We start from the raw sequence: 16,995 nt of genomic DNA on the forward strand, positions 1-16,995 counted from the left end.
CATTGGCAAAGTCACTTGAAACAAGCCACGCTTCCAACCCTTTTTTTCTTGAATTTCATGAATTTTTCTTTCCAATGATTTTTAAAGCACGAAAATTGGTTGAAAATTTGATTTTTAAAAATTTCAGATCGAAGTCCGCCTAGAAGCGGGGTTGGGTTATTTAGAATTTTTAAATCCAAGATGGCGGACAAAATAGAGATTCTATTTGAATTTGTCTCAATTTGGGTCATAGAACTCGGAGTTGAGTGAAAGTAAAAAAATAAAAAATAAACGAATCATTTTTGCCTTCCTCACTGAGGCAAGGCTCTAATCCTGCTCTAAAAATGAACTTTGTATAAAAACGTCGTAGACCCACCTTTATGTATACATATCGACTCAGAATTGAAAACTGAACAAATGTCTGTGTGTATGTGTGTGTGTGTATGTATGTATGTGACCAACAAACTAGCTCATGTTTCTCGGCACTGGTTGAACCGATTTGACCACAACCTGTTGCATTCGACTTGGTTTAGGGTCCCATAGATCGAGTTTTATACAGATTGGAATTTCGATAAGCAGTTCAAAAGTTATGTATAAAAATGTGTTTTCACATATATTCGGATCTCACTAAAATGTATGTAAACTATGTCCGGGTCCATCATCCGACCCATCGTTGGTTGGGTTATCAAAGACCTTTCCAACGAGTCCAAAACATTGAAGATCTGGCAATCCTGTCTCGAGTTATGGCCACTTAAGTGATATTGATGCACTTTTTTATTCCGGATCTAAAAAATAGATGAAATTTGTGTACAACCCCATGAAATCAGCCATTGTTGGTAATGAGTGAGGAAGGCTCCAACCGCATAGGTGGAATAAGTTAGTTAAGTTAGTTTTTTGTTAATGATTCGATTATACGTAGTCCCATACAAATCTTCGGGTAATTCAGGCTTCGAATAAACAAGCCTAGACTGTTCTGAACGAAAATATTAAGGGATAATTATTTGAATATCACAGTTCAATTCTGTTTGACAAGTAATGCAATTCTATCGTTCCATCAAAATTGATAGCTATTCGTTTCCTCGCAGAAAGACAAGAACCCATCCCTGAACATCAATCCTAGTAGACACCTTCATGTCCAAGTGTGTGCGCCAGTGATGGCTTACGTCGTGCCAGGAGAATTGATTACATTTCATCGCCGGTCTACTTGGATGCTGCTGGCTGGCTGGCAGTTGGCCAGTCAGTCAGCAGGGCAATAAAACCAGGTCTCCTCAGGTAGACACTAAGCTCAATGCATGGTGCGGTGCTGGGTGTGTGTGTTTATGTGTGTGTAGTGCGATTGACTCTCAGTCAATGGCGTGTGACTACGACACCTCAGTAATGAAAAAATACGTTTTTCAGAATAAGATAATTTTGGTTTTATTTAAAGATTAAGTGTATGATTTCACTATAAATTTTGCATGGTTTCTAACGTAATATTACATCGATATTTTGCACTGTGCACCGTGCAGAGGTAACGAGAAACAAATGCCAAGGTGTGTGCAATAAAAATCAGACAATCATTTTAAGAGGTGTGTAAAGAGAGAGATTGTAAAACAAGACTAACGAAAGGTAAAAAAAGAAGAGTAAACTGCAAGTAAGTAAGTAAGCCCGAAAGCATATATACACTTAAAGAGCAAAGAGTAAAGTGCAGGCAGTACGAAGTGAGTAACAAAAAAAGTGAACAAGTAAAGTTCCCCTCCCTTTTCGTTTCTTTCATTTTCTGCGACCCGAGCAAGTAGCACTAATACTTGTTGCTTAAAGCAATTATGATGCGGCTTAAGTGCAGGCGTGTGTGTACACACGCACGCCTCTTTCAACATCGGTTTGCAGGCAGGCAGGCATGTTCGAGGCACTTTAAGCCAGTTGCCGATCAGTGCCAGCAATCAGTTTCGGTCGGGCAGTACTTCGGGGATTTTCGTGTTTTCGGAGCTTCAAATTTGGTGTACCTTAATTGTTGTCGTCGTCGCTGCACCCCTTCTACCCCCAGCTTAAAGACAGGTCTTCAGGACTCCGTGACAGTCTGCACGCTCAGTTTGAGCCAGGTTCTCGCGGACGAAAGAGCGCGCCAAAGTTTTGGGAAAATTTCATTACAAAGATTTTCATCGCCCAAGAAAGAGTGAGCAAAATTCGTTACCGAGCGAGTGGTGAAGGGAAAATTCTTATGAAGCAAAAATTGATGCGAAGAAAAAGTTCGTTAAATTGAGTGAGTGAAGCGAAAAGCCGGCGCTATTAAGTAATAGGGTTTGCGGAGCCGTTGAAGAGCATCGAAATTTTCCGGAGCAAAATTGCAGTGTGCGGTCAGCCGGCGAAAATTTGCGCTCAAGTTTTGGCGGCGAAAAATCGAAGGGTGCATTCAAGCTGGGAAAGCTTTTCACAGGATCACAGGAAGGAATACTTTTAAAAGTGAGTAATTGCATTGTGTTTAGCGCAATTTGATGGAATTTTAAAGTTACAGAAGCGTCGCGCCAAGTTAAGAAGATGTGGTGAACTTTTCTTGAGAAAATTCATGTTTGTTTATATTTTTTAAAACAGAAACACTGGATCAGTAATTCTTTTAGCAATTTCTAGCCAAAAAGGAAATCGGATGTACCCGCCCTTCTCCAATGAACAATGATACTTTTTAGGCATGGTATTCTGGGCTCATACAAGCCAATTTAATGTATATAAAGATGCACTCGAGAATGACATTAAATAAGGGCGTAAACTAGACAGTCAGCTCGAAAAATCGGCCCAAAAAATATTGTTATCGGAAAACATCAAAATTTTAATGGAAAAAGAAGTCAGTACGCGAGTTAAGAAACATATTTTTCTCAATACTGAAATATTTTGTAAACTAGTAATAAAAAAAAAATAATTCGACTGTTGTAAAAATAATTTTGAATCACTTTTTTCTCTAAACTGTTGCAAACATTTCCAGTAAGAACGATGCAAATATCGAGCCAAGCATTTCATTAGGGCACAAAACCATAACGTAAACATTTGGAATTATTCCACTATTCCATTCATTGGTACACTCCCTACATGCCCTCCAAGAATCAGATTGATACCAACAATTTCCTATTGAAAAAATCAAAAACACAAAAGGGCACATAACAATGTTCACTCCAAACCAGAAAAAAATCAATTGTGCCCTTTTCTTTTTCGTTAGTTTTTCGTGGTTAAGGAACTTTCTATGTTATAAAGTGAACTTTCCATACATTCTTAACACTGATTCACTTCAAAACAATGTTTGGTTTACGTTTCACCAAGGATTTCTGCAGAAAAAAAACTTCGTTTGCATAAAAACAAAAAAATACACAAATGTAAATAATAAGCCATAAGCTCAACATATGAGTGAAAAAAGTGTTTTCAAATGCATTTAACACTAGTTCAATTGTTTTACAATCATAAGTTTTCAAAAAATTTAAGATTTGAGGAAAATAAAAATTATAACAAAAAAAACTTTTTGCGTTATTGTTAAGGGACCATCCATAAACCCCGTGGACACTTTTTTAGAAATCTCAAACCCCCCCCCCCTTTCGTGACAATTGTCCATACAAAAAAAATCTTTTTTGTATGGAGCGTGGACAATCGCCATACCCCTCCCCCCCTAAGGTGTCCACGTGGTTTATGGATGGTCCCTAATCTAAAATTTCCATTGATTTTAATAAACCTAGACATGTTGAAAATGGTTCTAAACGCACGAGAATGCATTTTAAATTGATTTCAGCTCATTGCACTTGAACTTCCATTTAAATTTCGAAGTTTTTTGAATAATTTTTTTTTGCCCCCTGATTTTTCGGCCTGATATTGAAGAGGGGGGGGGGGGGGGGAAGCAAAAACTTTTAAAAATATTTGTACCAGCCTAATTTAATTTTTTAAATAATTTTTTTTTGGCTATCACGAGGGTTCATTCTCCTGCCAATTTTTCATCAAAGTCTTTATATTAACCGATGTCCTCAGATATTTTTTCTTAAAGATACAGTGGTTTCAAAAAAATAAATGTAAAAAACACGATTTTTGGCCTTTTTGAAGTATTTAACGGGATTATAAGGATCAGTGAATTATCACGATTTCACGGACATCGTAAAATCCGTGAATTTTGGAAATTTCCGTGAAAAAAAACTCGTAAAATTTTACATTTTTTTCAATTCAACAAATTTTTTGCAAAGTCTTTTTATGCTGATTAAATTAGTGTTCATTTGAGAAAATTTATAATAACTAAAAAATTTCAATCAAACCTGATTTTTAAACTGTGAATTGGCATTACAAGCATAGTGTGATAAATTTTTAAAAGATTGCTCAGTTTTTTTTTTTCAAATGTTTTTTTTATCTGTGATGATCGAAAAATTTCGAACAATCTTGTTAAAGTAATATTCAGTAAAAACAGTCGACTTTCTCTGAGTCGATATAACAGGGACTATGGTTGGAGGAAGCAATCAGGATATATAATTGAATAATTGACCCTTCAAAGGTCTGAAAATCATTTAAATAGGGAAAAATATTGAGCAATCAGAGATTGATATTTTAGCTGCGATAGTATTTTATTAGTTTTTCTTCATACACATGCAAAATTTAATCATATTTTAATTCGCTTTGATAATAATTTGAAAATTTTTGATTTTTATTCATCGATATCTTGGAAATAATTGGTCCGATTGGTAGAAAATTAAAAATTTTGCGAAAATAAACCTTTTCAAAAATTTTGAATTTTTTTTTAATAAAGTGATCAGAGAAATTTTCAAAGGTTTCAATTTTCAACACTAAAAATCGGACCAATAATTTCCGAGATATCGTCAGTTGAAAGTTGCAGGCTAATTAAGTGACACTTAGAGCAATTCGGTTTCATCGATTCGAATTCTTTGTGAGGTTGTATCTCAAGAACTGTTTGCCATTCAAAGTTCTAGAGAGATTTTTTTGAAATTTCCTCAGTTTTTCTAAAATATTTTTTCTAATGTACAATTTATATGAAAAAGTAGCTACAACTTGAATACGGTACATGTTATCAAAACAATGAGAAGTACTTCCGATTGAAAAAATAAATTTTAAAATCTTAAGATGCAGCATGACTCCTTTGACCATGGGAATGCATGAACAAAGTTTCATAAAGAAAGGAAAAGTCAATTTGCGAAATCGTAGATTCAAAAAAAAATTTAAATAGATTAAGAAAAAGCGAATTAGAGAAAACTTTTTAAGCATTATAAAGCAAATATGTTTCAAAAATATAAATTACAAAATACAAGTCAACTTAGAAACTAGTATACTCTAGAATAATAAAAAGTTGAGTATAAAAAGTACTTTCTGTAATTTTAACATTTGAAGCCTAGCTCATAGAAACACACAAAGTATCAAAATTTAATCCTTGGTTTCAAAATTTGAAGTAAAACGAATCATAATAGCTTTAAGACCACGAATGGCAAAAAATCTTAAAATCATGAAAATGATATTCAATTCAATTCAAATTATTTTATTGGTAAATAATCAATTAACAAATGTATTTCTAACCACCTAATAGAGTTTTTGAGTTCCTTTCAACTTTGATTTGTTGTATAATACATTTTGATGCAATTGGATATTCTAACAAAAGATTTAACAAGAGAAGGAAAAAATAAAAAAGGAACATTCAAGAGCGAAAATTTTATTTTTCTAATGTTTTGCGATTTTCTACAACTGTTACTCCAAAATGTATTCTTTAAAAAAAGTGTTTGATTTGAATAAAAATGGAAAAAAGATGTTTAATATATGTTCTAAAAATTGTTCAGAAAATAATGTTCATATTTTTTAAGTCAATGATTTAATTTTTAAGAATACATTCACAATTATTTTCACGGGAAATTCTAAGTATTTTTTTTAAATGGGTTGGAGATAATATCATTAAATACAATTTGTTTCGGTTTTTTGAAAAAAAAATTATTCTGGAAACCTTTAAAATTCGATATTTTTTTATCAAAGTTGCATAATCCCCATTAGAAAAAAATATAAAAACCATTTAAAACCCTGCTCCTAAAAAAAACAAAATATCAAAAAACTTGGCAATACAAAATATGTGAAGATCACCTAAACTCACTTCTTTGAACAATATTGTGGTTAACCGAATTGAAATAAATCCAATTTCAAGATTTATTAATAAAAAACGCAAATATATTGGCAAAAACAAACCAAAATATATTAATTTAAAATTTTACGATCTAGTCCGAGATGTATGGCAACAAAAAAATAGACTGATTTTGTTGACCAAACTCTGGAGTAGAAAATCGATAGAACTATGATCGGTGAACAAATATAATCAAAATTTCACAAAAAAGATCATTTTTTTACGTATTTAATTATGTAAATATGTTAATTAAAACTTCCATGAGTTGGCATGAATTTTAAAGTTTTAACAAATATTTGTATTGTAAGGGCAGGACGCAGTTGTGATCAAATTTCACGATATTAAAGTCACAAAACTTTGGCTGTTTAAAGAAATTTAACTGCTGAAATAATCGATATTGCCCAATTATGATAAATAATACCTAAATTTGATAGAAACTCATTAAAATTCTTCATTCAACCAATACAATGCCTTCGGATAATCGAGTCTGGACTGTGTTCGGAGATTTTCCAACGAAAACTGTATCGTTTTTCTGCGTTTAGAGTTACAATAACTCGCAACAACAAAAAATTGTTCGCGTAAACGTGAACAAAGTCCATGGCATCGGGAACCAGAAATCCTTCTAATGCCATCAAAGATATTTTTACCTTTCATACAATATCTAACTATGAAGAATTTTAAGTTTAAGAGTATAAGTAAGATATTCTGTCAATCTGGGAACACTGCCAATAATTGTTGACATACTTAAAAAACAAATCAATGTTTGAAAATTAAATTAATACCGGGAAGCAAGTTAGACTCAAAACAACAATTGTGATCCGAGGAGTTATTCAACTTGAAATACTGAAAAAATCTTGATTCAATCTTACTTACCACAATATCTCCCGATTAGATCATGCATGAATTAAAAGATCGCAATGTAAAATTCGGGATAATTGTGTGAGATATTGTACCCTATCTGCGCCACGTGATCGATCGTAATGTGTTTTCTATTAATGGCAATCACTTCACCCTGTATCGGTACTGAGCATTGTGAGGAGGGTATCAAATGGCGTCGTCGTTGCCGTCGTCATCGCTGAAGGGGTTGGGAATGGCTTTGGCACGTTCCAAGTGGCAATTAAATTGTTGCTTGGCACGTACCCTGGCCCCGGACCGGCACCGGTTGCCACTGCTTTGGGCTGGTTACGGGGGGCGCTAACAAGGAGTGTTTTGCCTGGCACAGATTTACAGATATAGAACTACGATTCGAGCACGGAGGGTTTGGAGGAGTTGAAAAGTTGTTGTTTTGTCGATGGAATTAGAAAAAAAAATTTAAATTATCACCTACCTCCATAATTGAAATACCAAAATTCAATACCAAGATTCACAATTTCAACAACAAAAAAGTTGTTATTGTTAGCAATTCAGCGAAAACATAATCAGGTTGATTTTTTGTACAATTTATGTCATAACTCAATCCAATCACACGTGCAATTTTTCTCACATCATGTCCCTCTTCTCTCAATCCAATCCAATCCAGGTCACCACCAAGATGTCTAGCCACCAACAACAACAACAACGACGCCGCCGCCGCACCCCGGTCTACTGCGATCAGCTGTCGTCGTGGCTTCTGCTGGCGGTCTTCGCGGTCAGCGCGGTGCTGCTCTGTTGCTGCGTAACCACCGCCCAGGCCCAGCCCCAGACGCCCCCGACCAAGTCTCAGGTGTCGGACGAAGCGCTGGACAAGGCCCTCAGCGACAAGCGGTACCTGATGCGACAGCTCAAGTGTGCCCTCGGCGAGGTGCCGTGCGATCCCGTCGGAAAGCGGCTGAAGAGTGAGTATTTTAGTTAGTCTTGAAATCAAAAATTCTATGGAAGGCACAAAAAAGGCAATTTTGAAATTAACCCGTACTCGTTCGAACCCCACAAATCTCCCCACTCTCTACTTGATATTTCACAATCCATCATTCGGCGAAATGGACCGGTCAATTTCAACTCAACTCTGGTGGTGCCAGCAGGCCCATCATCTGATGTTGATGTAATACCTGGTCCGGAGAACAACAATCCGCCGCCCCCAAGCTGGAACCCCTTCAATGGATTTTGGATTAATACCGGCAATAAATTTGCTCTCGGAATCCCTTGCTCGCCCAGAGATGCCCAACAGCTAGATTTCTGCAATGTTGGTTTCTGTAGAGCTTAGGGTTGCTAGAAAATCATGGAATAACCATGAAAAAAAATAACAAAAAGTTATTCTTACTAGCGTTTTAAAGATTTTCTTTAAATAATCTTAAAAAATTCACCAATCCCCGTATCAAAAGAAGCCATTTTGCATCGTTGATTTTTCTATACAACGATTAATAATATGTTGAGTAGCCTGTCCCATTTTGAGGTCATGTCGAGGAATTTCAGGTGCTCACTTCTTAAATGATAGATTATGATGTTAGGAACAATGTTTTCTTAGACAAGAAAAAATAATAAAATACTTTCTCGCACCCCCTAGTCGATTTACTGAAAAAAGTCACTTTTTTGAACAAATTTTCTAACATCGCTTGGAATCAATACAAAAACTGTTTCGATCAGGTGTGTATTATCTTCAAACGATAGGTTTTTGTCCATAGATTAAGATGCACTATCAATATTGGACCAAAATTTAAGTTTTTGGACTCTCCCAGGCGGATTTGTGTCGAAAAAATCGCATTTTTTCAAAACTTTTTTCAGAAATGTTCTTTTAATTTAGGGTAGCCTATTTTTCCCAGTGAAACCAATACATGCAGCTTGTAGGAAATTTCATGGCGAACATTTTTCCCTCTGAGAAAATCCAATTTCAACACTCCAGAGCCGAGATATTTGAGTTTTAGTGAGGAAAAAAGCGGCAATTTACAAAATTTCTCAAAATTCAGAAGCAAGGCCTACTAATTACACGATGTAGCAAGCATATGTCTCAAAGGTCAGGGTATGTTTTTTAAAGTAATTTTGGCCGCTGAATCCGAATCTGGAATCAAATCTCGTGTAAACAGTGATGTTTTGGAGCTACACCCTTTTGGAATGTTATTTGCGTGTTTAAGAGGCAGTTTTTGTAAATATTGCTCGGTTTGTTCTAGAGGTCGTATCGAGACGCTCCGATTTGGATGAAACTTTCAACGTTTGTTTGTCTATACATGAGATGAACTCATGCCAAATATGAGCCCTCTACGACATAGGGAAGTGGGGTAAAATGGGCATTGAAGTTTGAGGTCCAAAAAACATAAAAAATCTTAAAATTGCTCGCATTTTAGTAAAACTTAATCAATTCTAACTCTCTTAGATGCATTCGAAAGGTCTTTTGAAGCACTTCAAAATGAGCCATAGACATCCAGGATTGGTTTAACATTTCCTCATAGCTTTTGCAAATTACTGTTAGAAATGGTTTTTTTTAAACCTCAATATCTTTTTGCATCAGTCAGCAACACCCATACTCTTTTAGTTCAAAAGTTAGGGAATCGCAGTTTTTCTCATAGTTTTTCGATTTTTCTATAACAAATATTTTACAACGTTGGTTATTGTCCTGTAGGCATCCATAGCGGCACTTTTTAGTCTCACTTTTGTCAAATTCGAAATCCTCGGAAAATTCAAACTTCAATGCCCGTTTTACCCCACTTCCCTTTGTCGTAGAGGGCTCATATTTGGCATGAGTTCATCTCATGTATAGACAAACAAACGTTGAAAGTTTCATCCAAATCGGAGCGCCTCGATACGACCTCTAGAACAAACCGAGCAATATTTACAAAAACTGCCTCTTAAACACGCAAATAACATTCCAAAAGGGTGTAGCTCCAAAACATCACTGTTTACACGAAATTTGATTTCAGATTCGGATTCAGCGGCCAAAATTACTTTAAAAAACATACCCTGACCTTTGAGACATATGCTTGCTACATCGTGTAATTAGTAGGCCTTGCTTCTGAATTTTGAGAAATTTTGTAAATTGCCGCTTTTTTCCTCACTAAAACTCAAATATCTCGGCTCTGGAGTGTCGAAATTGGATTTTCTCAGAGGGAAAAATGTTCGCCATGAAATTTCCTACAAGCTGCATGTATTGGTTTCACTGGGAAAAATAGGCTACCCTAAATTAAATGAACATTTCTGAAAAAAGTTTTGAAAAAATGCGATTTTTTCGACACAAATCCGCCTGGGAGAGTCCAAAAACTTAAATTTTGGTCCAATATTGATAGTGCATCTTAATCTATGGACAAAAACCTATCGTTTGAAGATAATACACACCTGATCGAAACAGTTTTTGTATTGATTCCAAGCGATTTTAGAAAATTTGTTCAAAAAAGTGACTTTTTTCAGTAAATCGACTAGGGGGTGCGAGAAAGTATTTTAGTATTTTTTCTTGTCTAAGAAAACATTGTTCCTAACATCATAATCTATCATTTAAGAAGTGAGCACCTGAAATTCCTCGACATGACCTCAAAATGGGACAGGCTAATGTTGAGGTCATATAATATGGTGATTGTGAAGATTCGAAAATCTGTATCTTGAGAAGAAATTTTCTGATCGATTCTCTTGAGCAAAGTTGTAGGTTATGATTGAAACTTTTCAGAAAAAAATGTTACACGGCAAAAAATCCCGATTTTTCATTTAACCTTTTATCACAAAAAATCGAGTTCAAAAAATACGTTTTTTTTTATTTTCCAAAATTTTAGATACGTATTTTGTTATAGAGTTTAGGATGCTGTTAATTATATTTTTGGAATTTTTAAAAATATTGTCATTTTATTTTCTTATCTTCTATATATTTTTTTTATAATCAAGACTAGCTCTTGAAAGGGCTAGAAACAATTTTATTTAACATTTCCAAATGTTGCGCTAGATTAAAAATTTTAGAAAAAATATTTATTGAAAAGAGCATATAAATTTCAATTTTCAACATTGAAAATTGAACCAATAGTTTCCGAACGAATGACCCATAGGGTTAAAGTTGCCCTAATAAAATCAAGAACAAGAACAACAGTTTGATTAGTTTGATTAGTTTGATTTTTCAACAAACACTGCTTGTAACCTAAAAAACAGTGCACTTGATAAAAGATGTGTAAAGCTATTTCCAAAAGCAAATTTGTTTTTAAGAGCGAGTCCACGAAAAGGGCATAACCCTTTGTATGGGACGTCGTTTGGACCTCACCAATCAGCCTGACATTTTCAGGGATTGTTTGTACATATAAAACTAGCATCTGGCCAAAATATGGTCAACGGGAAGTGGGGTAAATCGGGACACAATGTTTGATGGTTCAAAAACGTCAACAATCTTAAAAAGGCTGTTACTAAGGCAAAATTAAATTTAATTTCAAAATTCAAAATGCATCTAAAAGGGCATAAAAATGCAACAAAATGCAGGGTAGAGCATCTCAATTGGTTAAATCTACAGGGAGTTATTTTCATTTTAGTGAAAAAATAGCATAATTTTTAAACTCAAATAAAAAAGTGTTCCATCCAGATATCAACTCGGTTCGACCTGGAGCTTGTAGGGGACATCTGAGACTACCATCTGAGACTGAGAACGCTTTGGGTAAGGCAGTTTAACATATTTAATAGACACTTTTACTTTCAGTGAAATTTTTGGTTGTAAATTTTTGCTCGGGGGACCCCCCAGATCTCATTTTCCGATGATAATTTCATCATATTCGTGTTCCTGAGTCAATTTCACTAAAGAAACATACACAAAAATATTTATTTTCATCCATTTTCACCCCTTAAAAAATTAAAGTGAAAAAAATTAAGAAGCTATCTTTTTCAGGTGACATCTAGTATCCTTGGAAACGAACTTTGACGTTTTTGAACCATCGAACTTTGTGGCTCGATTTGCCCCACTTCCCATTGAACTAGAGAACTAGATTTTGGCCAGATGCTAGTTTTATATGTACAAACGACCCCTGAAAATTTCAGGCAGATTGGTGAGGTCGATGCGAAATGGGTATGCTTTGCTCGTGGACTCGCTCTTAAATCTTAAAATGATCTTAGAAAATTTTATTAGACCATTTTTTGCCGAAAATAATTTTTGTTTTCAAAACTCATAACTGCAGTACCAGATTTTGCACCATTCAAATTCTAGTGCAAAAGATTCCTTTTTTAGTTCCCTAAAACATAATACGTAAATCTATAAAAAAAAAAACAAAAAGTTATCATTAAATAAATAAATCCGATTTTTTCTAAAAAGTTCCAAGCATAACCTACAACTTAAACGAATCTTTGATCAGAAAAAAAAACTTTCTCAAGGTACAGATTTTACATGCTCTTTTTGTATTACGAACCCTCGAAAGTGTATGAAGCGTTGTATGAAAAACTAACGATGCAAAATGGCTTCTTAAGACGTTAAAAATGCATGGACAAAGTTTCATGCGAATCAAAGAAACATTTGTAAATTTAGCCATGTTAGTTTTGTTAGAAGAAATAGAAAAAATAAAAAATAAATCTTATCGTTCATTTTGAAAATTAAGAAGATTTGACACAATTTAATTTATCAAACATTTCAAATTCAACGAAATGTTATTGAGATATCAATTTTTGAAAATCAAGTGAATACCAAACGCGCTGAAAGGCTATATTTTAGCTACCCAAAGTGTTTAAAAAATAAACCAAAAATCGAAGAAAAAAAAATTATTTGCGAAAAATTTCGTTGGATTTATAACAACATTTATGCAGCAATTCCCCACGAAAACAGCATGATTCGAAAAAAAAGTTCTCCGATCGGGCTAAAAAATTTTCTGGGGGTCCCTTGGCCGAAATAATTAGACCCGTATTTTTTTGTTTGGCCAATCGGACCGTGCACTGGACTCACAATCCAGAGGTCGGCGGTTCGAATCCCGCGGCGGGCGCTCTAAAATTCTTTGTGTAAATATGGGTATTCGGCGCCGTCGCTCCGTGCCATACTTTCATACACTTAGGAGCCCAGGGCGGCGAAGTCCTTGTAGATAAAAAGGAAGACACTAGTGGTTGGTACTAGCAATGGTGGCCGACAGCTATAAAGTCAACTTCGTTTTCATTAGATTGACCTACGCCGTGTTAGGGTGGTCCGAAAAATGGCAATTTTCGTCATTTTTCGCAAAAACCACTTTTTTCAAAAAATCATATCTCCGCGCCATTTCATCCGATTTTAGCTGTCCTAGACGCAAAAGAAAGATGGTTAGTTTGGCTATTTGGGAAAAAAAGTAAAAAGTTTCAAAAATCTAGGTTAACATTTGAAAAGGTCTTATGAAAACTTAAAATGCTGTTTTGAAGGTCTCGGTACCAAAGGGCCTATGTCTGAAAATATTTTTATCGGATTCCTCGGAAAATTTCACATAACATATCAAAAATGGTGAAGTTATGTTTTCAATACTCTGAGATACGATTTTTTGAAAATAAAAACTTTGTTTTTTCGACGCGCCACGCGCAAAAATGAGAAAATGACGAAAACGGGAAAAAATCGACTTTTTTCACTAAAACTGCGATAACTTGAAAATTTCAGCGATGACCTATACATGTTAGGGTACCAAAATTTTCGTAATTGAAATACGCAACATTTTTCCCGTTTTCGTCATTTTCCCATTTTTGCGCGTGGCGCGTCGAAAACCCAGTTTTTATTTTCAAAAAATCGTATCTCAGAGTATTGAAAACATAACTTCACCCTTTTTCGATATGTTATGTGAAATTTTCCGAGGAATCCGATAAAAATATTTTCAGACATAGGCTCTTTGGTCCCGAGACCTTCAAAACAGCATTTTAAGTTTTCATACGACCTTTTCAAATGTTAAGCTTGATTTTTGAAACTTTTTACTATTTTTCCCAAATAGCCAAACTAATCACCTTTCATTTACGTCTAGGACAGCTAAAATCGGATGAAATGGCGCGGAGATATAATTTTTTGAAAAAAGTGGTTTTTGCGAAAAATTACGAAAATTGCCATTTTTCGGACCACCCTAACACGGCGTAGGTCACCCTAATGGCCAAACAAAAAAATACGGGTCTAATTATTTTGGGCCAAGGAACCCCAGAAAAGTTTTTAGCCCGATCGGAGAACTTTTTTTTTCGAATCATGCTGTTTTCGTGGGGAATTGCTGTATGTAGGTACAAACTAAACTAGCCATTTTTACTTCATTTTTCCGATGTTTGTCGAAAAATTCGCTAGGAATCTTTAAAAAAAATTGGCCGATGCAAATATTTTTCAAAGTTTTTGTCGAGAGGGGGGTGGGAGCAAAAAAAACATGTACAAATTTAAATTACAGGCCAGAGTTTCAACATTCCAAGGCAAAAGTTAGTTTGCAATCATTAGTTATAAAAAATTCTGAGTTTTGACAAAAAACAAACTTTTTGCAGTGCTGTACAACGAAAATTCACTTTACTTTAAAATATTTTTAAAAGAACTTAAACATGTTAAAAAACTTTATAATCGCAAGGAAATGAATTTGAATTCATCTCATTACACTAAACTTTTTATCAAAATTTTGAATTATTTAGAATAAATATTTTTTCTACCCCGCTGATTTTTCGGACCAATTTTGAAGGGGGGAAGACGAAAACTTTGACAAATATTTGCAACAGCCTTAATTCTAAACAAAACTGTGCAATTTCCTAAATCAAGATCCAATTTTATATATTTTTTTTCAATCAAAATTAATTTTGAAAAATTGTTGAAAAAGCATTTTAAAAAATTCAACATTAAACATGAATTGGAAACGTTACTTTATTTTGAAGGAAAGCAAAACATTTTCTATTTGACATTTTTTAAGTTGATGTCAGTAAACGCTTCAGTTTCGTCAAGGTATGATAGATTTGAGCTTCCCAAACAAGCTCCAATCGAACGAATTGATTTTTTTGTGAATTTCCTGTCAATAAATAAAATTGGAATTTGAATTTATAATTATATTCATTGAAATAAAAATTACTAAAATTCCATGCTGTCGATTGCGAAGTTCGGCTTCTTATTTAAAATTTAAATTTTTAAATTTTTAAAAAAATTTTCATGCAAATATTAAGGCTCTGAGAGGCAAAAAAAAAATAATAATAAATCACCAAATAAGCAATCCCAACGAGGAGGCATCCCTAGCCCCAGTCGGCTTTGCATTCATATCATCAGCGATATCGATAACGCCGGGCCACATCATCAGGCCCTTTTCAGCGCCCTCGGGGCGAAACGAGACAAATTTGTTGCCTGCGGTCATGGTGTGTGGGATTTCCATGGCATAGGTCGCTTTGATCTACACATATTGCACAATTCCTCGGCGTGGGTGCAACCATTGGAGAGGGATTTTGTGTGACGGATTTTCGTAGGTGTACACAGCAAGCCATGCTTTGTAAATTAATTTGAGGGGAAACATCTTTTTTTGGTGGTGATTCTCCTTAGGGCAAATCCTGGAAATTTCAACAGTACGATTTTTTGATGCTTTAAACATTCAAATTAGGGTGTTTTACAATGTCGTCCTTATACACAATTTTTTAAGGGACGATTTCCTCTCAAAAGCTCATAAATTATCCCGCAGAACAAAAGAAAAAACAACACGAAAAAACTGCTGGCAGCACTGCTCCGCTCTGTTTGCCCTTAAAAATCCATCATTTCACGGAAACAAATCTAATTTCCTTTATTTATAACGCCCCTTTTCCCCTCCCACCAGGTTTGGCCCCGTTCGTGCTGCGTGGCGCCTGTCCCCAGTGTACGGCCACCGAGATGAACCAGATCAAGAAGACGCTGGCCCACTTGCAGCGGAACTTCCCCCAGGAGTGGAACAAACTGGTCCAGACGTACGCCGGCTGAGCCAAGGTCAACACAAAGAAGAGCCTGTCAAAATGAGTTGCCATTTGAGAAAAGAGAAGAAAAAAAAGGGAAGAAAAGGGACAAAAGGAGCGGAAATGGGGGAAAAAGACCGGAACAAGTGCAAATTGGGAAGGACCGGATGCCGGGACGGTTTTATAATATATATTTTTTATGCTCTCACTTTCTCAGATGACGCAAATTAGGATTAGGAACGAGAAAGGTATTGTAGATTTGTAATATGAAACGTGATAATAAATTACTGAGTTTGAGCGTGAAAAACGGAGCGAGGATTTTCTTTCTTTTCTTGATCACAATTTCTTGATTTTATTTTATTTAAGTAAAGGTGGCAGAATTGAGCAAAGCCAGTATTTTTTCACGAAAAATTAACTTCTAAAATTCGCTTCCTTAACACCGATACCAATCGATGAAATACTGAACAAATGTCTGTGGGTGAGTGTGATGAATGTAGAAATAAAATTTGTTACTCAGTTTTCTCAGAACTGGTTGACCCGTTTTTTTTTCGGAGCAGTGTCATTCGATCTGTCCTAATGTCCCAGAAGTACCCTTTGAAAATGTTTATGTCTTGTTAGGTATATCAATAGTTAAGATACCAAACAATTTTGGTGGATGTTATAAAAGGATTGATATTCCGATAACCTATAACATTGATTTTTGACTTGAAGTGATATATTCAACAACTAGCTTTTTGAAAGCTTTAAATTCATAAGCTTTTTTGACTGCATTTTAGCAAAAAAAAAACCGAATTTAAAAAAAACCTTTTTTTAACTGGTCATAAGCGCGGTTCACGGGTAAATGAAAAAGACAAAAGTACTTAGTTTCGAGTTGATCAACCGGAATTTTCAAGGATTATAGACCCAGAAGCTAGCCTGAAAATTTGAACTCATTTGGTTGAGGTTTAGTGGGTCCAGTTTTGACCTGACCCGAAAAATAAATCCACAATCCGGGAATTCCAATCATACTTGTCTGAAAATTATTGTCTAGCTCTTGAATAATTTCGTTATTTTTTTTAAATTTAAAAATAATTTCTCACAATTTAATTTAAATGTAAGATTCATTTCATTTTTTTTTGTCTTTTTGAAAATGAAAAAGTCTGTTTAAGAAATATTATCCTAATAAATTGTGGGTGATTCTAATG

General features: G+C 34.8%; 1 protein-coding gene across 1 annotated transcript; it reads left to right on the plus strand.

Annotated features, from left to right (window-relative positions):
- Positions 1 to 1,835: 1,835 nt before the first annotated feature.
- Positions 1,836 to 15,856, plus strand: LOC120424115 (putative odorant-binding protein A10). The gene is made up of 3 exons (XM_039588159.2): positions 1,836 to 2,421; positions 7,611 to 7,905; positions 15,700 to 15,856. The coding sequence occupies exons 2-3, from the start codon at positions 7,623 to 7,625 to the stop codon at positions 15,837 to 15,839; spliced, it is 423 nt and encodes a 140-aa protein (XP_039444093.1). The 5' UTR covers positions 1,836 to 2,421; positions 7,611 to 7,622; the 3' UTR covers positions 15,840 to 15,856.
- Positions 15,857 to 16,995: the final 1,139 nt, after the last annotated feature.

The sequence above is a fragment of the Culex pipiens genome, chromosome 3 (genome assembly GCF_016801865.2).
Source record: "Culex pipiens pallens isolate TS chromosome 3, TS_CPP_V2, whole genome shotgun sequence".
In the NCBI taxonomy this organism is placed as follows: Eukaryota; Metazoa; Arthropoda; class Insecta; order Diptera; family Culicidae; genus Culex; species Culex pipiens.